Source organism: Zophobas morio, unplaced genomic scaffold, assembly GCF_036711695.1.
Source record: "Zophobas morio isolate AGI-343-1 ecotype UQ-CSIRO unplaced genomic scaffold, CSIRO_AGI_Zmor_V1 ptg000046l, whole genome shotgun sequence".
NCBI classification, from domain to species: Eukaryota; Metazoa; Arthropoda; class Insecta; order Coleoptera; family Tenebrionidae; genus Zophobas; species Zophobas morio.
In genome coordinates, this window is record NW_026972151.1 from 3,804,191 (window position 1) to 3,832,132 (window position 27,942).

The following is a 27,942-nucleotide window of genomic DNA, read 5'->3' on the forward strand; positions in this document are numbered from 1 at the left end:
AAGTTCGGCGCGTCAGAATATTTGGAGACAGCGATGTGCACAAAACCTGTGTGGGCAGGATTTCTTCCGGTGTCATAGTAGCGAGCTAAAATAGTCCCTGGCGTTAAAAGAGAAGAAATACGGAAGCAAAGAAAGACTACGCTAAGAAGAAAGAATTTCGTTCTGTCAAATGTAAGAAACTTGAACACTAATCATCCGAATGTAAACTAAAACAGAACAAGGAATCTGGTTAAAGTGACAATTTTTGGCTTGAGCATCTTAGTTTGAAAGAATCTCGGGGACTCCCTGTGGTTTTTGTTTTTGAAGTAATTTGAAAGAATCTCGGGGACCAGTTGTACTTTGTTTTTGAAGTAGTTCGAAGGAATTTCAGGGATCTGTCTGTGTAATCTTTTCTAAGTAATTTGAAAGAACCTGGAGGACCAATATTGTGTTTTGTTTTTGAAATAGTTTGAAAGAATCTCGGGAACCTCTTGTGTTTTGTTTTTAAAGTAAACTACGCGTCAAAAGTTAGGGACATCGAAATTAATTTAATTTAAGCCTACTCAATTGTTTCGAAAAATGTCAAAAAACTAATAGGAGTAATAAATATGTCTTGAACCAATATACTTAAGTTTTAACGCGCAGTTTAGTTTTAAAGAAATGTTGTTTTTGAAGTAACTTGAAAAAATTTCGGGCACCTATTGCGTTTTGTTTTAAGGTAGTTGGAAAAAATTTTGGGGATCCCTTGCTTGGTTTTGAAGTAACAATCTCGATGGTCCCATGTGTCTTATTTGTGAAGTATTCGAAAGAAACTGGGGGACTCCTTGTGTTTTGTTTTTTGACTAGTTTCAAAGAATCTCAAGGATTCCTTGTCTTTTTTTTAAGTATTTTGAAAGAATCTCGGAGTTTCGTGATGAGGAAGGGATGGTACCCCAAATTTTACTTCATTTAAATGTACGAACGTTTTTCGATAATTTTTTCTCGCAATTTAAATTATACCATCCTTGTCCCAAAAAATCGACGCGGGTACCTTCATTGCAGATTTCTGAATATTTATTTCTATGGTTGAAGAAACCCTCTATCTTCCCACTCTTTCGAATGCTCTTTTTGTCCTCTTCAAAAAGGTTGCAAATCATTTTGGAGGTTGTCACCCTCTGCCGCTTTTAATCCGCATTCAGGTATTTTTGCAGATAATTTTCTTATGCCCAATTCGTGATGTAGAATTTGGGAGATACGTTCATAAAAAATCTCTCTGCTATACGTTTAAGCCCATTTTGACGATCTTTCAACATCAGGTCATGTACGGCATCAATGTTTTCTGAGTAGACACACAAACGGGTCTTCCGGCATGGTGTTTGTCTCTGTTCCATCTCTTCTGCAGTCCTTTATAATGGTATATGAAGGACCCTTATCGTTCAGTGTATGCAGCATATCGGCATAAATTTCTCTGCCAGCCAAACCTTTCAAAAAAAGGTACTTTATAAGAGATCTGTACTCTATTTTATCAAAATTTCAATTTTTGCCTGATATGGTTTTTAAAAAAAAGTCTTGATTGAAGACCAATATTAATCGTTTTGCCATCAAACTTAGTACGCTTATAGTCAAACAACCTAGTTACTGTCATCGCAACCGTTGTGATTTTTTTTTATGAAAAGTGGCCAAGGCTAACCATATATAAAATTTGCCTCTGGAAAATTCCCGATTTCCACCCCTGATCACGACATTGGGTAACTCCAGTCCACATGTGTAGAATAGGAGTCCAAGAAGCAGAATAGTACCCGCGTGGTCGGCAGGTACTTTGGACCATATGATACTCGAATACGCACAAAGAAGGAGACCAACAAATTTCTACACAGATCTATATTCATCCTTCAAGGCAAAATCACGTGAAAATCTCGTTAGCAATGTTTCCAGTTGAAAACTATACAACAGCTAGGGAACATGGATTCGCCCCAGACGTGCCATCGATGGATCCTCTAACCTGTAAATTAACAACCCTCGTCTCTGAAAGTATCACAAAGAGGTACTAAACTGGCTATACTGCTATGCAGTAAAAACCAGCATAGAGAAAAGGTTTAAGAAGAAGAATAAGAAGTGGAAGAAGAAGAAGAAGAAGAAGAATTAGGAAGTACGCTTTATGCCTTCTAGTGTTGCTAGAAGATACAATTTAGTGGTTATACCTATTCAAAGGATTGCGCTTACGTGATAATGATAATTGATAATGCTACTGTTATGTGTTTGTTTTTATAGAAAACAGAAACCCTTTAAACTACATCAATACATTTTCATATTGTAACTCTTTATTACTTCAACCGAAGTTCATTATTGTTAGGATATAAATTATTAATTAGTGTATAAATTACAAAAATAAATGTAATATTCTAAACGCCCCACGGATGTTAATTTCTCTCATAAAAGAAACTAGTGACCTTGGAACAAATTTTTTTTCTAGTGAAAAAACTGGAACCCGGGTTTCCTCTTAATGGATGCGCATTTCCTCCATTCTATTCAGAACTAGTATAATTACTACACCCACTGTTCTAAGAAATTGTGATTCTGCAGCAAAAAAATATCTCTTACCCCACCATAATGACAAGACAAATAGTTACAGGAACAGTAACAGTCTGCACGTCATACGACTCTTCACTTTCGGCATCCGTTCCTTCTCCACTCATTGCACTAACAATTGATGCTCTTTGCCTATAGAACGCATCAAAATTCTCGCCGTATTCAATCTGCCAACACAAAAAATACAACCCATGTTAGTTCACGTCACTTGAAAACGAGACTATAAATTAAACAAAATTACCTGATTTTCTTCTTCTTCTTCTTCAACGCCTTCTTCATATTCTCCGCGTAACTGCTCTCGCAGTCTTTTGCGCTCGGCGCGACGTTTCGCCACACCTGGACACCATCTGCAGAGACAACAATTGGCATAGATCCACTTAAATGACCGAGCCATTATGTCTCCAATATTTGAGAGGTACAAGAGGAAAAGAGGCATGCCTATGATGGCGTAAACTATGGTGGTTAATTTTCCCTCGAAAGTATGAGGAGATATGTTGCCATAACCTGAAATGAATAAAAACTTCAATATAAGACAGAAAACAAGATTTTAGAAAGTAAAATAATGACCGAGCTTTCGCCGATAATAACAAACTACACAATTAAGAACGAAAGCAGTTCGTGACACGTCACAGCGAACGGTTGCCATGGAGTGCTGACTACGAATTGAATTTAAATAAAAAAAATTATCAAAATGTACAGTGGAAAGTCTTTCTGTAATCCTTTATTTCTTGAAGTACGGTGTGTACTTTACGAGAACTAATCTTCAAATAGAGCAAAGTAAAGCCAGCAAAGTTCGCTAATTTCCCCTGAACTTTTCGTTCACACTTATTCGAGTTTGCTCACTATTACAACAGTCAACTTAACATTTGATTTTACACTTCCATTTCTCCCGTTTTTAGAAGTTGCTCATGCAGAAAACTCATATTATGTTTAACGATTGTAATAAATTATAGATATAACGTGAGCTGAAAATGATTTAGAGGCAACATAGCAAATTTTAGTTTGAAAGCGGTTATTTGAAAGCTCGATACGTTCGTCATTCACTGCATTCATTTTGAGTTTTCGCTCTGTTTAACTTTGCGATCGCTTTGAAAACTTAGCGCAAGTATGTTTATGAGCACTGTTTTATGCAGTATTGTAGCACTAAACACGTTACGAACCTGACTTAAGATAAAAGTTGGCTCATATAGCAAGCAGAACGAGAGAGTTAAAAGGAAACTTTGTTCCTTATTATTTTAATCTACTCTTTTATATACGCATTGGCAACATGTGTTGTGCACGGAGTGTATAATGCACTCGAACTTTGTTTCCGACGTTGCGATTTTTTAGTTTGTTTTGTATATTTTCCTCGTATCGAAGATAAATTTACATTTTTATTAGTCGCCACAATTTTGCTACAAGAATTTCCTAATGTAAACAGCATGGTAATTTTAAATTAAAAATTCGTGAAACACTAACTAGATACTAAAAGATGTAGTTGTGTACTCTGAACTTCCCTTTGGCGAAAACATAATAAGCAGTAGATCGACACCAGGCGCATGTCGGAAAGCAGTTTTCAGTAAAATTTTTCATAATGTATTAATTACTATTTTCTGTCGTTACATTTAAAATTTGACTGTTTTCTATGAAACAAGAGGGACATTTTTTATTAACATTTGGCGATTTTTATAGTAATATTTTAGCACACTTAAAAGTTTTAAGATATTTAGACGGACAAGCGAACGGAAAACAATAATGCAAGACAAATAATTAACTATTGTTTGGAAAATAAATTTACTGATTCTACAGACTACAGCAAAACAAAAAATCTGAAAATGGCTCTGAAAAATCAAATTAGCCCAAAGAAATTAACAAATATTATAAGGATTTTTTTGTGTTTAATTGTTATTTTATTGTCTTAGTAACACTTCTCCCAAAAGCGAAATATCAGTAAATACACAAAAGAATAATAAATCTTTCGATTTTGCGTTCAACAGGTGCAATAAATTTTCTAGAATAAAATCTTGTCTTCGATTCGAGTACGTAGTATTAAATAAAATATTACATCCACTATACCAGAATTTTTATTTATTGCATAGACAACTTTACATCTCGGACAGTACTGTATAATGCAAATTAGTGTCACTCCGTTTCGTTTAATTTACAATTAATTTAAATTTAAATTAAAGTGACAATTTTATCAGATTTCAGTCCAATTTAAAATTATTATATATACATATATAACGAATTTTAGTTTTTGAATGATTTATTTTGTTGAACAAGACACATTCATTGTTATGACTTATTATCGCAATGGAATATTCATAAACGGAAAGTGAGTGTATTCTGTAACCACTTGTATGCAAGAATTTCTGGGCAACTACCCTAATTTGCAAACTCAAGAAACGTCGTTAGAGGCTCGCATTAGAGATGGAATCAACTGATTTGTTCGAATTGGCAGTGTCAACAAAGGGAAATCTCCTTGAAGACCTTCAGTATCAGAGGAAATTGTTGATTATTTGAGACAACGACTTAAACAGAATCCCCAAATATCTGTTACACGATTGTCTCAGCAGTTAGGAGTTCCTATTACAGGATGAAATTGAACAATGGTGAATTAGTTTAATTTTTTAATATGTACATATATTAAGAATTTAGGCAAACAATTATACAGGTGCGTGTGGTATCTGTCGTGGGTCCTTGGATATTTAGTAAAATTTCCATAAAGTGGAGGCGGCACGCTTTCATGACCTACTTCGACCCTCTATTCATTTACAGAAACCCTGTATTATTCAGAGTGAGTCACTAAAAAAAAAAAGATAAAGCTACTAAAGAAAAACTATAAAACGAACAATGTTGTGGTAAGTGAACTTTAACTAAGGAAAACAGAGAGTAGAAAACAGGATTAGAGAAATTTAACAAAAATCAACTCAAAAATGTGTGTAGCAGAACTTCCCAGTATTGGAAATAATGCGAAGCAAACAAGCTAAAGAAAATACAAGGTGTTTTTGATAGATCATTTAACAGAACATGAAAGAAAAATACAAAAATTAATAGTTATAAAAGCCACTGAAGGAAATAGACTGATAAAACTGTGAAAATAGGACATCACAAATTTACAATACGTAAGAAAATGTACAATGGAACGAGGAAACTGGGAACATAGAACAAGTATAATAACAGCAACATTAAGAAACTAATAATCAAATAAATAGAACAATAATCAAGAAAAGTTAGCATATAGAAAAGGAAATGATGAAACATGGATTGCCAGAGGCATACAAGGAAAAGAAAAAGAATCAAAAAGTGTATTTGAAAGAAGCGTACTAGACTTATTAGAAGTGACACAAATGATAAAATGAAGAAAAAGAGAACATGGAGTAGAACCACGGATAACGAATACCTCCTAATCTATAGTGGAATAAAAGAACAAATGAAAACGGGTGCAGTTGTATTGTCAATTGTATAAATCGGAGGCGATTTCAGAAAAATCATGACTATAGAGATAAAGTATGGGAACAACAGCATCCGCACATTCATTTTAGTATGTGGAAGATACCAATGAAGACGATAAGAAGGGGAATAAAGGAACATTTTGTGAGCAACTCACAAAAGTCACAGAAAGTGTAAGAGGGAAAGTATATCTTTTCGGAGATTTCAATGCCAGAGTTAAATGAACAGACCCAAAGTACATGGAGAAATGTAAGAAATATTAATGGTACAGGTTACACTCCTAGAGTACTGTATAATGCAGAATATGATTACAAGCAATTCTTGATTCAAACACAAAGGAATACAAAAAAGAAGTACCCTCGAGAAGAGAAAAAAATCCATATTTGATTACATCATAAGAGACAAGAGTAACAGGAAATAGTTATCAGATACAAAATAGCATAAAAGATACTATGTATAAAGAAGAAAAAAAATGCATAGAAGAAATATTTGAAAAAAAACGTACAAATTACGAAAAATATAAAAAGTAAAGAAAAATAGACAACGAACTGGAAAACAAGAAAACTTGGGCAGAACTCGGGCAGACCATTAAACAGAGCAATTGTCCTATGTTTAAGGTAGGTACTCAAATCATAAAGGTAGAAGAAAAAATAAAACTAACTTATAACACCTTCGAATAACTTAGCCCTTTCTTCCAAGAATTAAGTTAAAACATTCCTTTACTAACTGTAGGCAGAGCTCACACTTCTTTGTTCCAACTCCAAACAAAGACAGACATTACCATCACTTAAAGAAAACATCAAACAACCCGCATTGCTTTGCCAAATATGGTCAGAATTCACGGATCACCAATCACAGCACTTGAAGGCCAATTAAAATTGTAGATGACCTGCCTTCAAGGAGAGATCGGCGTTCAAAGTTATTTAGTCCGTTTTCGGCATTAGAACTGAGCTAGTTCAGTCCCGCTTATCAACCGTTTGATTCGTCTGCCTAGAACCCAGTTCGGCTCTGATATCCAACTTCCATCGTCAAGCAGAAGCAGCTCCAAGACCTTCCACAACTGGCCTAGTTAATTATGCGTGTACATCATAATCCGCTCTCGTATTGCATCGACCGATCAAGTGTGCACAGAGGCCCACAAACCACCCGACCGGGTTTTCCTTTTTCGGTTCTACTGAGGCTGTTCGTGCTGTACTGGGAGAATCTGCCCATGTTTTTACCTTATTTACACGTCCAGTTCAGCGATGGAGCAATCCTTTACCATTAAGGTAGATGTACCTATCACCGGAAACCCCATCCAATACGAATGGTTAGATTAATTACTTCCTCGGGGTACCCCCAAATGATACACGCAAATGGAGAAAAATAGCAACAAAAAGAAACTATAACAGAAGAAGATATGTAGCCAAGAAATAAAAAAAAAGAGTAATTAAGAGATGCAGTTAGATACAGGAACTCAACCACTATTGGACATCTGCAGCAAAGTATGGAAGATATGGGAAATAGCACTATCTTACCTATTCACAAAAAAACAGACAGTAAATGTGGTAGTCATTATAGAGGGATCTAGTTGGATAAGTGCAACCATGAAAAGTTTTGAAAAAATAATAGACAAGTTATATTCAGCATAAAATAGTTGATGGAAAAGATTAGACAACAAAACTTGACAACCTCTCTGACATTTATAGACTTAGAAAAGACCTTTGATAAGATACCGAGAAGCAAAATATGGAAAATTTTGCATCCAAAAAGAAGCAAAAGTTAAAATTGTTAGGGTCCTAAAGAGCCAGGACAAGAAGAACAAGAACTCTACCACTTGGAAAAACAAACAAGTATTTATTACAAATGAAGGACTAAGCAAGGAAGGAGACTAAGTCCACTACTTTTCAATACATTTACGAATGATTTAATATGAACATGTTCAAATAAAACATAAAAACTAGAGAAATCTAGAAATGGTAAAGAAGGAGTAAATGCTGATGGTATACTAGTATGTGCAGAGAGCGAATAAGGCTACAAAGCGATCTATTTTTCAAATCTAACCTCTAATATGTTATTACCACATGCTATTCCAATTTTTTTCTCTTTCTTTCAATATATCGGTGTGAATAGTAATAAAATACACACTCTGTATCTTATCGACTAAGACTTTTATTTATATCACAACAACGCGAGTATTTTTATTTATCTCTCCACAAAATATATGACCAGAGTTAGGCACAGTCGAATTGATGGGGAATCAATGAGACAAATATGCAAACGGCACGACGTTAGGCGATAGATTTGGCTGGCCGACTGTGCAGTCTCAACCTCAATGGCGTTTGATGCAATTCAGTGTTTATCTGATCAAGATCATCACGAAAATTGTGATGTTGAACAGTCATTTTCAATTTTTAAAGCATTTTAACACGTAGGAGAACTCGTATAACTGAGGAAAACCTAGAAAAAGTACTAATTATTATTAAGAATGCCCGAAGTTGTAGGCCACAACTGCAATGGCGCTGGCGATCGGACGGTAATGAACATCACTTCCGCGATGCCGAAGTTTTTTTATGAAGCCTTCAATTGCTAAAAAAATGAAGAAAATTGGAATAACATGGCAACGTCGCATCAAATTTAAAAATTATACGGTGGCTCTAAAATCAAAGCGGGGTCGGCAGAATATGCAAAAAATTGAGGGTGTTCTGTTTGGATGAATTAAGTAGTGTTTTATCCCTTAAACACAGAACTCTGTTTCTAATAAGTAATAACTACTAATAATAAGATATCCAGGAGACCGCACTTGGTGATTATAACCCTGCATATGACACACATGAGGGCTTAATCAAAACTTCAATTATATCCAGTTTAAGATTTAAATATTTTTCTGTAATTTGTTATTATAAACTTATAAATCTTTTACAAAAAGTATTTTACGCAAACTAGGAGCAACAACAGTTTTTTAATTTTTTTTTATTGCAAAATTAGTTATTTCGATATTTTTCTCATTTTACTAATAACTTCTCTAAAACTTTCCAAACTGACATTTTTGTCCAATTTTATCTTCAGAGAGTCAACTATACCACAAAGTTTTACAATTTAACTTAGAAACCAAAAACTGATTCAACATTATCGCTCTGTACAATTTTCTAACTCTATTCTATTTGCGACAGATTTTTCACCATATCGTTTGACTAGTTAAGTCTAAATATAAAAGAATCACCTTTTTTTCGGATTCCTATATTTTAAAAATCCTTGAAAAAATATTCTTGAATAACGTTCAGTTTGTTGCTTTGTGATGTACAAAAATTATTTGAACCTATAGTGGCTTCATTTTTTGTTCTATGTTTTTTATTCATCTGAAATCTACATTTCCTAACTCACAATTTCCTCCGTGCTAAATAAAAAATTCAGATCCCCAATTCCCGACATCATCGTCCATTTACTTTAACACATGACCCCAACCACCTGAAATCAATTCGTCAAATGTGTCACAGCGACAGCAGCAGTTACATATCAGAAAAATCCCCATTATAGATAAATCTGGAGTTCTTGACGACCGTTCCATCTTTATTACTGTCAATAACCGAACTAATTGCCCATTTAAGTGTAATTACCTATCGGAAGCCGCCGGTTTGAGACTTGTCATATAACTTCCCGTTATTGGGCAAATTCAATCTAATTTTAGTTGACACCCCCGAGAGGAAAACCCAAGTGAACTTGTGTACTGGTAGGGAATGACCGCAGTGTATGATCGAAGCGCCCTCTGCTAATTTATTCATCAAAGATGAAAACAGAATTTAGTAGGACGTGAGTTAGCCGAGAAGGAAATCTTGGAATGAAAGTATCAGTTGATTTTATTAGTGATGACACTTATTTTAGATGGAAATTTAATTTTTATTAGTATCATATATCTTGGAACCTATCTAGAGAAACTCCTATTTAGATTTTAGTATCCTAGAAAAGGGTTTCTCTAATAAAATTTAATCAATTTTTTGGATAAAAAATCTTGGTATGTTATTTTATTTTCTAATCTACAGGGGTTCGGTCAATTAGTCTAACGAAAAGTGACAAAAAATATTCCAACCGTTGCGCCTTGATTTGCTTGACTATCAGCATGAATCAGGTTATCGACAGACAATTGTCGGATCATAAAGCAATTAGTGTGGAAAGTTCTGATTATTATTCTCAAATACAAACAATCCTCCCGAATTTGCACTTTTTGTGGCTATCATTTCAATTAGTGTATTCACGACATAATTGACTATAATTTTACTAGCGATAATATCCTTAGACACAAAGGCTAAGTTTTATTATTTCAAAATGATCAAACTTTTCCATAAAATAAAAAAAATATTTATTCCAATTAATAGATTACTTTTCTTAAGATTCAAGTTCACTTTTAAGTGACTACAATGTTAAGCTGTCAAAGTAACGAATTCAAATTTAGCGCCCTATATCAATAACTCCAGCGCATGCGCACTCCCTCCTTCCTTCCTCCACCACACGCGATCAATCACCGTCTATTCAAAAATTCATTGCATTTTTCTCCGACAAAGTGCAATTTTTCATGCACCATCTCCCCCACTTTATCTCAAACGTTTAACTGTTTTTCGCGCAATAATCCCTAAACAATAACCTAGCAGATTAAAAAACAAACACGCACAATGCAGCCCGGCGCATCCACCAATTTTTAATCCATCCATCAATTTCCTGCAAAGCTGTGCCGCTTTATTGTTCACGAGTCCATCCCTGGACTTTGTCCGAAGCCGAAAGCTGCCATTATTCATTTTAAACGGGCCAACAAATTTCTAAACATGCGGACCCACACATGCTTTTATCAGGACCGTTATTGCGTAAATGTTCATTATTACCGTTCATCCCGGGTTACAAAACATAAGGCGTAGACCGCGTAAAAACACATAAAACGACCCAACCGGTGTAAATTAGACAGGGCCGTAATGAATTATGTTGTGTGGGGAAAGCTAACGTGCAAGGGCGACGCGTAATGGTGATGAGGAATAAATTGGGGATGAGAGCGGTTGCTACAGTCTGAAAGGTAGCTGCTATTGTTGGGGTAAATTATATAGTAATATTGTAACCACGCATGATATTCTACAGAGCTGGGTTGAAAGTTATTAGAATTTTTGTTGTAGTAAAGCTTACAGAGAATTATTCTCGGAGTCAGCTTTTTCAACGTCAGGAACCCGGGTTTGTTAAGTTTTGTGCCCGTAAGGAAGAAGACAAAAAGTACTGTGGCAAAACGGTTTAACAACCTCAGTGAGTAGAACAGGAGAACGCATAGCCCTTCGCGATCAGGTCAGGTCGGGTCATATTACAAGTCGAATTAACAAATGGACTTTTGGGCTTGTGGTCCCAGAAACTAAAATTCCGCCCGTTAGCTAATAGCTTACTAATTGCCTACCAAAAGAGATAACAAAATTAAACAGCTGTGGACTGCCAAAAGCATTCACTACTATTTTCCTAATACCCAAATGTGGAGACGCTTATACTCCCAGATTAGAATCTGGTCCATATTGTTACGTGGGTTTAATAAACCCTTGCAAAAGAAAAATAACTTTATTTTTTTGACAACAGAGTACAATTTCAATCTTATTCAATTCTTTTTTTTTATTTCATGGATATCTTATAACACTGCCCTTCCCTTAATTATCGACATCCTCGTCGTGTTTACTATAATACCACAACCGATCGCTATGAACTACTTTAGGTCTTCCCTGTCCTCTTTGAATACGGTAGACCACATCATTCAAGCATTTTTTTACTTCGTACGGCCCTTCCCAGTTTCTTTGAAGTTAGGACTCCTTTCCCTACGTCTATGTGGATTGTATAACCACACCTTATCACTTTCTTTATATTTAGGACAATTTGCTCTAAAATCATATCTAGCTTTCATGCGGTCGCTGGTTAATTGTATTTGATTCCTCCCTAACTCATGGACTTCCCGTAGGTTTCTCTGCAAATTGCTGACCCATCCTGAGCTGATATGACTATTTACATTAGGGGAACCGCCAAGGACCAAATCTAAAGGAAGACGCAGTTTCCGGCCCATCATCATTTTGGCCGGAGTGTACTGTGTAGTTTCGTGAACGACCGTCCTATATGCCAGCAAACCCAGTTGAATTTTTTGATCCCAATTTTTCTGATCTTCATTGACGAATTTCGAGAGATAGTCTAGAAGTGTTCTGTTAAAACGTTCCACCATACCATCAGATTGGGGGTGTAAAGGAGTCGTTCTTGTTTTATTAATACCCATAATCTTCATTGTTTCGAGAAATACGGATTCGATGTTTCGCCCTTGATCTGAATGGAGCTCCATGGGAACTCCAAACCGTGAGAACACATGATCAACTAACACCTCCGCGATGGTTTCAGCCTCTTGATTTGGTACAGGCATTACTTCTGGCCATTTTGTAAAATAATCCATTAAAATAATAAGAAATTTGTTTCCTCGCTCGCTGACAGGCAGAGGACCCAAAATATCTACTGCTACTCTTTCAAATGGGGACCCGACATTAAATTGTTGCATTCTAGCTTGATTGCGAGTACTTGGTCCTTTTCGAGAATTGCAAACGTCACATGTTATACAATAATCTTCCACATTTTCTCTACATCCTACCCAATAACATCGATCCTTAACTTTTCTTAAAGTTTTAGTTACGCCCAAGTGTCCACCGTAATCGGTGCTATGTAACTGCTTGATAAGTTCGATTTGTAGGGCGAAAGGTACCACCAATTTCTCTTTAATTTCCCTACCATTCGCGTTCTCCCACAAACGATACACTACACTCTCCTTAACCATCAAGGAGTCCCATTGCGCCCAATATGCTTTCACCAGTGGACTCATGTTCGATACCTCCTGAAAGGACGGCTTGTAATTACTATTTTTCTATTCCATAATTAACTTTAAAGACGGATCTTCGAATTGAGCTTTTCTAAAGCCTTCAAACGATAATTCTTTTTCATTAAGTTCAAATTGTACAATTTTTGTAACATTTACTTGGACATCATGTTTTTCTTCTTTACTGCAGTGTTTACAAGTTTCCTCACAAGGTCTTCTCACAGAGAGTCTGCATTAATATGACTTTTCCACGACGATGACAAACATCAAAGTCGTAAGTCTGTAAATACTCCAACCAGCGGGCAGTTTGTCCCTCCGAATTTTTAAAGTTCATCAACCACTGAAGAGCCGAGTGATCTGTACGTACCACAATTTTCTTCTAAATAACAAAGTATGAAAGTTACTTATGGCCGTTACTGCAGCATACAATTCTTTTCTAGTGACACACCAATTTTCCTGAGCACGATGTAATGTTTTGCTATAATAACCAATCACCTTTTCCAAACCATCCTGCTCTTGAGACAGAACTGCTCCAATACTACAGTAACTTGCATCTGTGTCCAAGTAAAATGTACCTGTCTCATTTGGATGTGCCAATATCGGAGCCGACGTCGTGTTGGTGCCTCGATCCACCATTTTCCTTACAAAAAAACTTTTTACATTGAGAACGTATATGGCCTTTTTTTCCACACCCCCAATAACGAATTACATTGCTTGGAGAATCTTGAATCAAACGTTGAATATTGGTCGCCTTTACCTCATATTCCTCTTCAGCTTCAATCGTTCTAATTCTCTTAGTCAACCGAGTAGCCTTTATTGCAGCTTCAGTGTCAAGCGCTTTGACCAAGGCTTCTTGCAAAGTCCAAGGACTGGATAATCGCACAATCTTCTGAACTTCAATATCCTCTATACCCTCTACGAATTGTTTTGATGCGACTAATTCCTGCGTTTCCAGTGGGGAGTTTACAAAAACTTTTTTGCTAACGTCTGAACTTCATACGCGTACGACGTAAGATCTTCGTTTAGACGCTGTGTTCTATTTCGAAGTTGACCATACAAAAGTTCAGCTAAATGGGCATCACCAAATCTCAGTTTTAGTGCTGATGTGAGCTTCTCATAATTCAGTCGATCTTCCTGCGGCAAATTCTGCAATACATTCACATCCCTTAACTTTGCCGCCAGTACATTAACCTTCTCTGAATTGTTCCACCCATTTATGTTGGTTATAATATTGAACTGAGTGAAATATTCTTCCCACGAAGCCTTACATAATATGGATTTGGTTTAATAATGATTTTATTGCTCGCGTTCGTTGACATTGTCAACGAATTGACAGATGTGTCAATCATTCTCAAAGCTTCGAGTTTTTTATTAAATTCTGCTTCAACAGTAATTAATTTATGGTCTAAATTTGAAATTTCCTCTGTAAGACGTTCATTTAATACGGACATTCTTTGTTCACAAACTTTAACCAGTTCCTCGCTCTGCACCCTAATGTTGTCTTCCAAAAGATTCTCCATCTTAGTATTAATTTCAGCCTTAAGAACTTCTAAATTTTTCCTCATTCCTGTCATCAGTTCTTCCTTATTTTGACTCGTATCTTCTTGAATCTTCCTCATCATTTCCAGTAAGTCTTGAAATTGCGATGATTCATCTCCCGTAGCAATTCTTCTCGTCAGCGGCATCAAAAACTTTTGCGAGAATCCCACTTCTAATACCAATTGTTACGTGGGTTTAATAAATCTTTGCAAAAGAAAATAACTTTATTTTTCTGACAAGAGAGTACAATTTCAACCTGGATTCTTTTCTGATAAATAATAATCAGTAATCACACATCACAATAGGAGTACACGGCTCATGCCTTGTGCGTATTTCGGCGCTAAACCGTCCCCAGAGGTTTTTACTAGTCCCTTAAGTCCAATCTAAGTGGATACGACTAAGGACGGCACCCGTCCAGTAGGGCTTGTGACCCAACCCCGTGGTCCTAGGATTTATCAGCCAAAGAAACACCTCAAGCTAGTCGGTACTGGTAACCTGTACCATAGGAGGTGTAGTCGGCCATTCGTGACACACTATTGCAACCTCACGAACTATTTCAAGTATTTTGAAGAAAGGGAACAATTCTATGGAATGTCAACCTCATAACTAGAGAGCGGATTTTATGAAATTTGCATATCCGCTATTTTTTGCATATAAGTCTTGTTATTTAATATGTGAACGAATCATGCTAATTAAAAATGAATACAGCTATAAAAAAATTGCATATTTGCATATATTTGCCTTCTGCTGCATATTTCACCGAACGGGTGCATATTTTGCATTTTTATCAATTTTTGTGCTAATTTGCAAAAAAAATTATTGTCATTCTATCGGCATTTATCTACAAAAACGAAATTTAGTAATCATATTGCAAACATTGTCCTGAGCTTCAAATAACTAGAAAAGGTTTGGGTTTTATGGTAGTTTGGAGACAGCACTGGGTGTTAAGCCATCCTTCCAGGTAAATTCGCGCCCTAATTACTTTTGAAATACCGTTCCTTCCCAATATTTTTGTTCGTTAGTTAAGTGTACTAATGGTACGTATAGTGGTGGTTGAAGGGACGTTATACTATTATTTTTCATCGTGAGTTTGTATTGAAATCATTTAAAGGGATACAGGTGTATCAATATGTCGAAGATAACTCAAATTAATTTATGGATTAAACCTTTTCCTGAACTTATTCTTCAGGAACGAACTGTGTTTTGTCGCGCCTGCCCTAAAACCGGTAAGTATTTTTACATCTGTGGACGTAGTACGCAGTTTTTCTATTTGCAAATACATTTACTTTAGAATCACCGGAAAAACTTTTTGTTAGAATATTTCGAAAAATATCTAAAAAAAAAATTGTTACCAAAATAGTAGGAAGTAATTAAATAGTGGATTACTACTATTTTTTAATCTGTTTATATTTATTTTTTAGTACAAGAATATTATCTTTAAAAACGTGATTTATGTGTTAGTGAGATGTAATCAAACACTTTGCAATGTGATTTATGTATTTTTTGTAATAAAACGTAAGCTCGGGAAACCTGTTTTTGAATTTTATAAATAAATTTAGTTCGCTTATTAAGTTTTTTTTTTTAATTTTTGGGGCATATGCAACTGCATATCTCTGCATATATTATGAAAGTTACTGCATATTTGCATAAATTTGGTGCATATCATATGATCATATTTTTCAAAATTTTGCTGCATATTTTCCGCTCTCTACTCATAACTAATGAGTGAGTAACCCGCTTTAGATGTCATGCTACTGTAATGAAACAAATTTTCGGCGAACCGCAAACAGGGGTACTTCAATAGACCACAAACGACGAAGTTTATTGAATCTCGAAGTGAGGTACTGGCCAAATACACCAATAGGTGCCCGTTGAATTTAGGGATAGGATGCAACGGATTGTTCGGTCTTTCGGTAGTAGAATGCAGTGCCCACCTGAGATACTTACTGGACGGCACTGGAAAAAGACAGACGGTCGTCTGCCCACTGTGTCGTGTTTCTATCACTCCCAAGTCAAAGACTTAATGATATCGTAGGGCGGATTATTTTAAATGTATATCCTAAGAGAATACAATATTCCTTGGCCTTCCTTTAATGAAGGCTAACTCAGAACCTTACAATTCGAAGCTTTTCCAATTAAAGGGACCGGACCTTTAACACATATCGGCCCGACATCCAATTCGTGGGTACCATATTCTGCAGAACTTGCTTTATTAGGCTCTGGTTTACCTCCACCAGAACCCCGTTTGTGAAAATAACCTGCACCAACTGGAAGGAGGGTTTGTCATAGAGCTAGAGAGGCTACTGGTGTCTGTACCGAATACACTTCTGTTTCCTTTTGTTGACGGAGGGGGATTCGGAAAAAATTCATTCAACTTTAGTATTACCGGATTTTTTGTCCTTGGCATAGGTAACTTTGAACACAGAAACGTTCGGATATAAAAGCAGCCTCTCTATTGGTCAACTTAATCGCCTTCCAGTTCTCACACGGTTAAAGCCTGGACAATTCTTTTTGCGAATTACGGCACAGTTCGGGACAGGGAACATGTCATTCACGGGAATGGCGCGAATTCTGGGACACCCTGTATACTCGTACTCCTCGTCCCCTGTACGAGATAATTTTCACCAGTTCAAAACTAGGTACCAAGCGATTTAAAACATTTGTTGAAGAACTTATGTCCCAGGAAGCTTAACCTTCTGGAAGGAAAATTTTATGAAATTTCGCGAGTATCGCTCGGGACGACTAACTTTCCACATTATTGAAATTATCAACTAATGCATTATAATACTCTAGTTTCCCTAGAACTGTCATCAATCAACTTCTTCTATGATTCGAACTAGGTAACAACGCAGTCAAATTGACAAAAAGGGAGAATTCAGATACCGATAAAACCTGGGATCTCAACTTTCACTGTGGTTATGGTAGGGGTGTACTCGTATTAAACTGGGCTCGACGGGGTAACGAAAAAACTTCATTATGAGATCAGCTTGGACACGTCTTAAAGAGTAATGACGAGAAAAGCAGTGGACGATTCTTGCCTAGTTCTTAAACCCAAAAGCTTAAGCGTGTCATTTTAACACTAAGGTCTCCACATGGCTTTGTGAGATCACCACATATCAAACTAGAGACTAAGTATTTGTTACTTTTGTTGCAACGTTAGACCTCAAAGTTCTCTACTTTTACTTTCTGTGCCTCAATTTCTTGTGCTTGTTGAACTTGTGTCTATATTTGAACCGTCGCAGTTGTACCCGTTGTTGTGGTGACATTAAAGAAGTTCCTTTCCATGTTTGTATTGCTGTTAGTTTTAGTGTTGGTTAAAAAAAATAATTCTCCTAATACAGACGACATAGTCACAGGTGACCAAAAATAGAATTTTTGTAATGGACCTTATAAGAACCCAGTAAATTCAGGGTTTTTGTCTACTTCACTTCAACGACTAGAAGTTATTTTGGACACCCATTAAATAATGATTTATTACATTCGACAAACATAATAACATCATACCAAAACTGAGGTCGGTGAATTGAAGAAAAAAAATTGGTCCAAGGTTACTTCGACAGAACTTCCTTCGCCCTTGAAGTACAGTTCAACAAATCCCGCTTTTTTGAAAAATTATACAAAATCTTTGTTTTTTGATAACTTTTATATAGTAAAAACCACAAACAATGTGCTGGACGGCCAACATTGTTTACCAGTGAAGTCGTGGAAGATGTTCAACAACGCATGCAAATTAACCCATCAACTTAATTAAAGCATCGCTCGCAAGAATTTGGATTGTCCTTGGGTTCATGTTCCATACAATTTTGGTAAAATTATCCATTCTACGTATAAAGTCCATGCCTATTATAAACCGTTGCCGTCTGACGATAACTTGGTGGACTTAACATTCGTCTCAGGTGAAGGATGGTTTCATCGGGTACAGAGCTTGTATCAATTTGAATCACGGTTGAAGGCTTTGTTTTGGAGGTTATGTTAATTCGCAAAATATGAGATGTTTGAGCTGTGTGTTTGAGTGCTGGAAATCCACATGTCTTTTGTGTGAAACACCACTCAATTCTATTAAAACTGACTGACCATCGAACTCATATTCTTTGAGGCAACTTTAACAGCACATGATATCCAAACAATATCCTAACCGCTTTCGTTCAACTGTTATATGTGATGATGAGCTCCAAAACACCTGTCAATTTACGCATACAAGAAAATGAACACCATTTCCAAGGGTTTATTTAACTTTGTTTTCACCTTTTTAGCAAAATCATTCACAAATTGTATTTTTTACTTCCCGAGCGCAAGCAAAGGAAGTATTGTAATCGAGTCTATCGACCAACTTTCTACTTTTACGTTTTCTCGACCTTTCATGACCCCTAGTGTACGAAGAAATAAGTCTCCCGTTTCCCTCTGGCTGTCCGTCTGTCTGTCCGTCTGTCTGTCTGTCTATCCGTCTGTCTGTCCGTCTGTCTGCCGTCCCGGATTTTTATTAGACAGATAATCTCCGAAAGTACTGGGCGATTGTTGTCAAATTTTGTATTTATATTAAGAATGCTATGTAGATGGTAAAACGATAACCAAAATTTGCCTAATTATCCCCACCAATAATGTGATGACGTCACTTCAAAATTGCACATAGTAAATGGGTTTTAAATTGCATGAAATAACATAGTCATACACATGCAGTTTACGACTCCGTATTTTATTTTTTTATTAGTTTTTACCCGAAATGTCCAAATTTTTGGAAAAAAAAATCAAAATTATGAAACATTTTGCAATCTAATTTTGAATCTGAAAAACCGAAACCCTTGAAATCTTGCAGATGGGTTACAGTTGTTATAAGCATGATAAATTTTTAATCAAAATACATTTACTTATCCCCTCCAAAAAATTGATGACGTCAGATCAAAAGTTTGCCGAATATATCCTATCTAAAATGTACAAAATATGATGAGTCTGTACTTGTAATTTATCATTCCATTCATATTTTTTGGATTTGCATATATAGGGTGAATTTATTTTATTTATTTAATCAGGAACTACAAAACCGAATGCTTTGAAATCTTGGAGATGTTTTAAAGTTATCATAAGCATGATAAATTTTTAATCAAAATGTATTTGCTCATTCGCTTTAAAATTTGATGACCCAAAATTTTGCTGTGAAAATGTACAAAATATGATGAGTCTGTACTTGTGATTTATCATTCAATTCATGTTTTTTAGATTTGCTTAATAGGTGGCTCAAAAAAATTAATGACTGAGTCAATTTATTTTATTGATTAAATCAAGAATAGCTCACTCCATTATCCCGAAAATTTGGAGATACAACACTGTTACGTTATTTTATTGGTTATAAATCAATATTCAAAATGACCCAATTCATTTTCCCGAAAATTTGGGAATGCAGTACTTTTATTTTTAGTATTACACTACATCTTTCCAAACTGATATACATGTCCTTCCAAAAATTTTGATGACGTCATCGCAAAATGTCTTTTAAAATGCCCCGCTACAAAAATGTAATGAGAAAAAACATAATAGATATGCAGTCGTCACGTTTCCGACAACCGCTGAGGTACTGAGTCATGAGCTCACATATCTCGTGGTGGTAATATAACGTTATTATACCATGCAATTGTTTTTGCGAAAATTTGAACGTTTAGTGAAAAGACTGAAAGCGGATGAAATGACGTCAACAAATTGTTAGTGGGGATGACTAGCCAAATTTTAGTTAGCATTTAACCATCTACATGATGTTTCATAAGATACATACAAAATTTGACAATAATGGGTCTAGCAGTTTCAGATATTACGTGTCTAATAAAAATTGATACCGACACCAGACAAGACAGACAGACGGAAACGAGAGATTACTTTTTTCATACTTTAGGGGTCATGAAACGTCGAGAAAACATAAAAGCGGCAACTCGTCCGATGGACTGGACTACTGTATTTCCTTAGCTTACGCTCTGCAAGTAAAAAAGGAAAAAAAAATGAACTCATTGAACAACACCCACAGCTTTAGAACTTTGAAAATTCAAACAATTCAATCGATGGCTAGTAATTGTGAGAATCTAACTTGTAATAAGTATCTCATCCAGTACCAAGAATCAACCTTCCTTCCACCTCATTACACGTTCTTTGAAGAGTGATATTGTGTGGAAAGTGGTCTTAAGTTTTGATATTTAAACAGTATTACTCTCAGATCCAGACGTAATATCATTACGCTGCCTGGTTTAAGTTTATTTATTTATTAATATTTTCACATAACAGAGTAATAGTCCTAGGACAATTCCAAATTAAGTATTCTTGGCGGTACTAATTTTGTTTCACTTTTGGCGGTAACAATAAGATTTAAAGATATAGACTTATTCCGTTTGGAAAACGTTTTTATATTGGGACTATCTGGCATTTAAAGGTTTTGACGTTCCACCCATTTTCGTAAGGGACATCTTTAGGAAGTGAAAGAACGAAAAGTCCAGTGAAGAGAAAGAAACCGAGGTTAAATCTTATCTGACCGGAAATAAATATCCGGGGATTATTTAGTTACATATGTAGAAGGAGTAGGTGATGATAAAGGGCGTGCCGGACTGGTATGCTGGGACTATTTTATGGCCCCTCGAATTTTCCTATTTTAGTAATACGAAATTTTAGCTAGAATTTTTTGGTTGTCGAACAGAATTCGATGATCTGTATCGTGTTGATACTTTGTTATAGCTAACGATGAGAAGGAACCGGATCGAATGCAACTTGGTGTTCAGATATTCTAGTTTTAATAGAACGACCAGTTTCACCTATGTGAACTACACCGCATGAACAAGGGACGCGGTAAATATCTCTTTAGATGACGACTCCGAAGGTCTGTCCTTGGAAGAAGGTAGATAATGGGCCACTTTACAGGTGGTTTGAAACTGATTCTGACGTTTTCTTTTTTGAAAATTTTTGCCTCCTGGTCCGTGACTTTATGAGAGAATATGTGGCAGGAAATCTTTCCTACAGGAGAGATAGAAATTGTATCTTTGGCTTGTCTGTCATCTAGTTTGTAGCTATTGGTGTGCCAGATACCTGTTGATAGAATTGACTACGGGAAACAAAGCATGTGGAGGCTAGGTATTTTTCTACTAAATCAGCTAAAAGGCAGAGTTTGACGAATAATGGATATCGAATCTGAACCAGAAAATTTGGTAAATGACAACGTGACATCGAAACTTATCAGAATGTTATTGCGATCAAATGACCAATTAGACAAGAGTTGAATAAAATGTTTGGAATTGAGGGCATGTGAAGAGGTTTTGCCCGTATAATCCATTAGAATCCTTTTGTTTGCCAGATATTTAGAAGTGGCATACATGGGGTAATCAATAGTGATGACAATAAGTCTTAGGGGAATACCTCCTTTGTGAATTTTTGGAAGACCATATAAACGAGTTGGTTTGAAATATTTTGAAATGAGCTCTTTGGAGACATTTTCGAGAAGATTTGGGAGTTTTAGAAATGCAGAGAGTTCTCCAAAAGATTGTTGATTTTGTTAACGTATTCAGATGTATTTGAGATGTCAGTAACATTTTCTGACTAAATCGTGACATTAGAATTATTCTACAGTCCGGTAAAACATCTGCATACTGTAATACAATACTGGACAGTGGTCAGAGGAGTGGTTGAATATCAACATCCATACAAGAATGAAATTCTCATGAAATGATATAAAATAGTCTCAAAAGTTCAAGAAACGAACGTGGGGGCAAATTTCAAGGATTTATTCAAATTATTCATTGACAGTAAAAGAGAATCAAGAAGAATACTTCCAGAAGTTGGCAAGAATTTAAGGAAAAAATTTTGTGGTGTCGCGACACCGCCTCCAAAAGAGTAAATCCTTTCAACTATGTAACCACCCTTCATGCATTCACGATTTTCCAAACTTTGTTGGTAGTAGGGATTGTTTGCTTCCCCACTAGCTGGCCAAAGAGTTTCTGGGAGTTGAACAGAAAAAACGTAAGTACTCTCTCGAGTGTGTGTGCTTGCTGGTACATTGTGTATATTCAATTTTACCAAATCTACGGTAAATTAAAAATTGACCATGGTAACCCACACGTGTAATTGGCATAAGGTTATTTTATCCTTCAATCTTATACATCGCAAAACCTTGACGAGTCGAGAAACCTGTAGTGTGACTAGGTAGTTAAATGACCACTAATTTGGTAAATTAGTGCCCTGCTTGTTTATCCTTACTTGTAAGGGTAAAATGTCTGCGTCACGAAATCTCTAGAAATTTATGTGCTTGTAAGACAACAGAGGAATTTGTAACTTTATTACGAGATTTTTTATGCAATACGCTATGTATTTTATAAAGCTTGTGCTGAGTTAATTTTCCTCCGCATTGTTGTAGGAGTAATATAATTCTGTATTTCATTGAAAACAAGGCCTAGGTTTTTGACAAATATATGAGAGTGATTTTAGAATGTTTTAACAGAAATTCATTTACTCAAACTTATCTACTTTAGCGATGATGTATCTAAAATACATGGTTTTTCGTATGTTATTAATTACACTTAAAAACTCCCCAATCAAGTTTTTAAAAATAGTACATTGTTGATATTCATATTTAAAAGTAAACACCGGTTTGAGAGGAAGAGCTTTGTAAAATCTTACCGCTTGAATTAATTTCACCGTAGATTTGGAAAGCAAAAGGATATTTTACCCTTATTTTGTGTGATCATTTATGTTTTCTACACCTTGATTTTTGAACATTTATTCTTGGATACTTCTCTGCAGCGAAGTGTGTAGCCAAACCACTTTGTTATGATTTTGACCAAATTATGGATTGAATAAAATTCATCAAGACTACATTGTGGACCGAATTCCCACATTTCATAAACAAAACCCATATGAAGTTGGCAATTAAACATGATTTCAAATCTTTTTTTTTATTAATATACAACAAATACGTACAATTTTGGATGAATAAAATAAGTACACTTAGTAGTGTAGGTGGCAGATCTTACGACCCACTGCAATCTGAGAAACATTTATAATCACCTTAGCAAACGAACTTGTCCGAATAATTAGTTTCACCTCAAGTATTTTTTTATATGCAAACTAGCATAGAACATTGTTTGCGACAACTATGCCAATAAGGTTTTAGATTAGGTAACTCAACTGGAAATATGTCTGCGTCGTCTACATTGACATTAGCACCTTAATTAAAGTTATATAATTATATTCACAAACTAACCCAAAAACTTATTCGACTTGCTCAAAGGAGTATCGAACTAACAGAATTTGTTCCTTTCACAAAAGATGTAACTTGATATCATGTAAGTTGTATGAGATAACACTCAATACAGTTTTACATCAGTAATTGAAAACAAGATAGGTCGAGTTTCTACATAAAATAAAAATAATAAATGTCAGCACAATTGATCACTGCAATATTTTCTATGATGTGCGAAGGTAGCAAAGATAATGTAATTCAATCTGAGTGCCACACTATATACGCCAGAAATATTTTTAAACCATGCCAGTCTTTGACTGGGACATGTAAGGTTTTGAACTTGTTCCATTGGAAAAAGAAAATCCCATAACCTATACCGGCCATGCTTTCAGAAGGGCGTCTGCTACATAGTTGGCAAAGAGGAGATGAGATGTTATTTCTTTTTTGAAAAAAAAAGAAAACAGTATGCCAATTCTATTAAGTGAATGTTGTTTCAGTATTTCTGTTTTTGGTATTGTAATTCTATCCTTGAATTGATCAGAGCATATTCTAAAATTAAGGGTTTCAGTTACTTATCAGCCTAGGAACTTTACGGGTATGACAACTTTAAGCGGCAAGCACAACTTACAGCGCAGGTAAGTAAAAAAAAACCCGATCCCACAAAAAATGCCTATAAGTCGCGTACTAACACAAAGAAAGCGTTTGAAATTTTCTTCAAGCTTCAAAGAAATTCCTACGACACATATATAACCCGCGTCAATACCCCATTGTTTCAGCGCCTATTGTTCTCTTTTCATTTCTTTCACTATAACGAAATTTGCGCAAGCCTTTTATTAAACGCGACATTAAATCATCATAGTTTCGTCTCATGTCTGCCAAACTTTTCCTCATTTCCCCAATTCAATTATGAATCCGCATGTTGTACGCAAAGTGATAACGAAATTGTCCCTCGAACTGGTTCACCCTTTGACAAATTACCCCAAGTTTGCATAAAGACATTAGTCCGCTCTCGGAAAAAGTTTTAACGACTTTGAATTTTTCCGGTTTTCGAGAGTTATCAATTATGAACGGCCTGTCGATGCCGCCGAATCAGCCCCCACTCTTGTGAAACCTAATTTGAATCGTAACGACAGACTTAAGGGGGCGCCAGAAGAAGACACGTCACATTCTATGGCTGGCTTTTTCATATTTTAAATTTCACAACACTATTTTAGACTTGCATTTGATATGCAAACGTAAAGATATAAATACGTGTTTTCTCAACGATTTCGAAAACATTTTCTCTAAAACCATCAAAAATTTACCAACGATTTTTAATAGTTCATTTTACAGACACATAAATATCTAAATCAGCAACATGTAAAAGTTTAAAGTCTACTGAGAAATATCACAAATAAAGCTATAATCAATAAGACGAATTTATTTCTGTTCTGTCTTTGTAATTTAACATAGATCCAAGTATGCTTTGCAATAAACCTCTTGCAATATTTTTTAATTCGTGTTTTCATGATAAATGGGAATTTGCTTGGTGTTGCGGGTGTGCGGCCTGTTGTGTCTGAGAAAATTTCGTCGCCTCGGTTTAACGCCCCCTTAACCATCGATCTGCATCGGCGGGAAATTCGACCCTTAATTAGGGCCACCCCCGGCCTTGACGCGATAATACACCGCCCCGTCTCAGCTTCCGCGAATTTATCGGGGCGGAACGGATGGGGGCGGAAGAACAAGAATAAAAAAAGATTGCCGTACAGTTTCCTAACTAGAAAACGTCGGTGAAAAGCTAAACGTCGCAATTTATGGCCGGTCGAACCGGCGAAATTCAACAGATAAATTCGCTTTAATTGTTTCAAAGCGTGGAGGAAAATCGAGGTCATCGCAGGATTCACCCTTCGTTTTATCAGCTAATTATCAAATGTAACCAAGAAATTTTTGCGGGGCGGGAAAGACAAGGGTTGTGTGAGGAAAGGGTGTGATTTGTGGGGAAAGATAAGGATTTTTTTCAAGTGGAAGTTTGGGGTTTACAATGGATTTGTAAAAAATGTATGTTGTACAGTTTGCAGTCAATATCCTTTCATTTCGCACGGTTTCCCACAGCAAGTGTAGGAAATCAGCTCATTACACATATTAAAAAATACACATTTTTAAATTCTGCCTTTAACATTTTCGATTGTAGCATTAATTTTTAGACATATAAAACTCATTTTAATCCACGTTCCCTGAGATTCAAATAAGTAATGGTAATAATCTAAAAACGAAACTTACCGAAGAAATTGAATTAAAGAAAATTAATTTAGGAAAAAAAATCGGTTGTCTGTAAAGTCGGTTTACTGACGATAGTTGAACGTGACAACGTCTTAAGAAAATACTGATGGAATGGTAGCATTTTTCAAAAGAAAATTTTAATTTCATTTGTTTAATAGATTTGTATGTATATAGAGAAGGCGGTAATTAGAAATCACAATGAAATTGATCAAGTTAGATTTATTTATACGCATAAATACAATTATGTCAATTTTTTTTTTACAATTTAATAGTTTTTACAAGTATAAATGTGCGTTGAGCAATTGTTTTACAACTGTTAAACATGTGTAATATTTAATTTCTTACAATCGTTCCGCGTTCTCGCTTGCACTTCAAGCCTTACATGGAACGCCTCAGAGCGAGGTAACGCCGTAACGCCGCATGAGTCATGTTTTTTCGTGCGTGCAGCCGGCTCAATCGAATTATAAGACGTTGTCACGTCAAAAAGTAATTTATAATGACACGAACAAATGTCGATCTACTGCAAAATAGGCATAAAGAGCAGTATTATTAAACATTAACAACAGCTGTTAAAAAATTCAGTAACATTCGAGTTAAGAAGTGAAAGTGGTATATTAATAAATAATGTGAGCACTCTTGGCTAACAATTTTAACGATTACTATTTGTCATTAAACAGTTTTCCTTTGAAATCTCAAACACAAATTTAAAATCTTTTAACTATGTCCCACGGCCCCAGATGAAATTGGAAACATATATAATGCGCCACATTTCTTAAATGATATACCGTAAAATCTTGAACGACATGTGTCAACAAATATTTCCAGATGAACCCAAACATTAACAACCTTTTTTCGCGGCGGTTTACACTTCCGAAAAGAAATCGAAGCTGAAAGATGTAGACGAAAAGTCACCTACCTTTCTTGTACTCAGCTTAGAGATGGAGGCTTACGATCTAGGCACTCGGTATGGGCCACGCGTCTAAGTTGGCGCCCGACGAAACAACAACACGTGCGGAAAGATTTCGATTACGTCCACTCGACGCTGAATTTCTAGATTTAACTCGACGAGTCTTTCTCAGCAACAGGTACTTAAAACTATCTCTCCCTGAGTACTTGATTTCACCCCGGTACCAGGAAGCCTCACAGAAGGTGACCGAAATACACTTGTCAGCGTTCCGCGGGAGATACAAAAGGATAACAGAACAACTTAATAAACATAAACTGTTTCGTACCTGAAGATAAAATAAAGAATCAATGTTTGATATTAATAATTACCGACCGATTTCTGTTTTATACACTTTTTCCAAAATCTTTGAAAAGATAATCTATACAGGACTGTACAATTATTTAATAATTAACAAAAGTTTAGCACATTTTCAGCATGAATTCGTGAAAGGCCGATCAACTCAAACTGCTAATTTCAAATCTTTGAAATACATAATAATTTATTTGGACGAAGGAGAGTCACCAGTGAGATATATTTTGATCTGAGTGAAAACGAGGAAAATCTGGAAAAGTTGGTGTAGGAGTTGAGAGTGGAGAATCCCAGTGAAAACCGACCATCGTAAGTACCGTTTTGGGTTCTCTGCCTGTTTGCGTACCGTTTTCGAATAGCCGTCCCCGAGCGAAAAACCGTATTCCCGTTACCATTTTTTTTTTTTGTTAGAGCAAGAAGCCGAAACTGTTGAGCATGCGTCGCATTCCACCACCGCGCTTCCGTCCCGTATCACCATACCATCCACACGCGATTTCCCGTTCCAGGGTCGCCGCCCCCAGGACCAGGAGGAGGCGCCCGAGCACCGCCGCTCCCGACCGAAGGCGCAACTCCCGATGGCGTGAAGGTGACCTCATAAACTTAAGTCAGCCAAATGTGTTAGTTTTCAGCGGCACGCCGCCTGTTCACCGCTGTTTCATTGCAACGTCCACATGTAAAACGAAGTAGTAATAAAATAGCCCTTTTTCAATGAACATTTGATTATTAGCAATTGGTTTTTCCACTATTACACCTCGAGGAACATCATAACATGACAAAAGGATTATAGGCGACAAAAAGAATGATTGTATGTTTTGCCACAGCGTCTGCAACATCAGAAATCCCAACTTGGCGGGACCCAGCCTAACA

At 36.0% G+C, this 27,942-nt stretch overlaps 1 protein-coding gene across 3 annotated transcripts in view; it reads right to left on the reverse strand.

Moving 5' to 3' along the window:
• The window catches only part of LOC135142394 (potassium channel subfamily K member 9), a 273,018-nt gene that overhangs the window by 136,856 nt on the left and 108,220 nt on the right, over positions 1-27,942 (reverse strand). For all 3 annotated transcript variants that reach the window (XM_064074106.1, XM_064074107.1, XM_064074108.1), the window contains 2 exons: positions 2,789-3,051; positions 2,560-2,714 (listed from right to left, as the gene is read on the reverse strand). In XM_064074106.1, the coding sequence (XP_063930176.1) occupies positions 2,560-2,714; positions 2,789-3,051 (418 nt within the window). The remainder of the gene's footprint in view (positions 1-2,559; positions 2,715-2,788; positions 3,052-27,942) is intronic.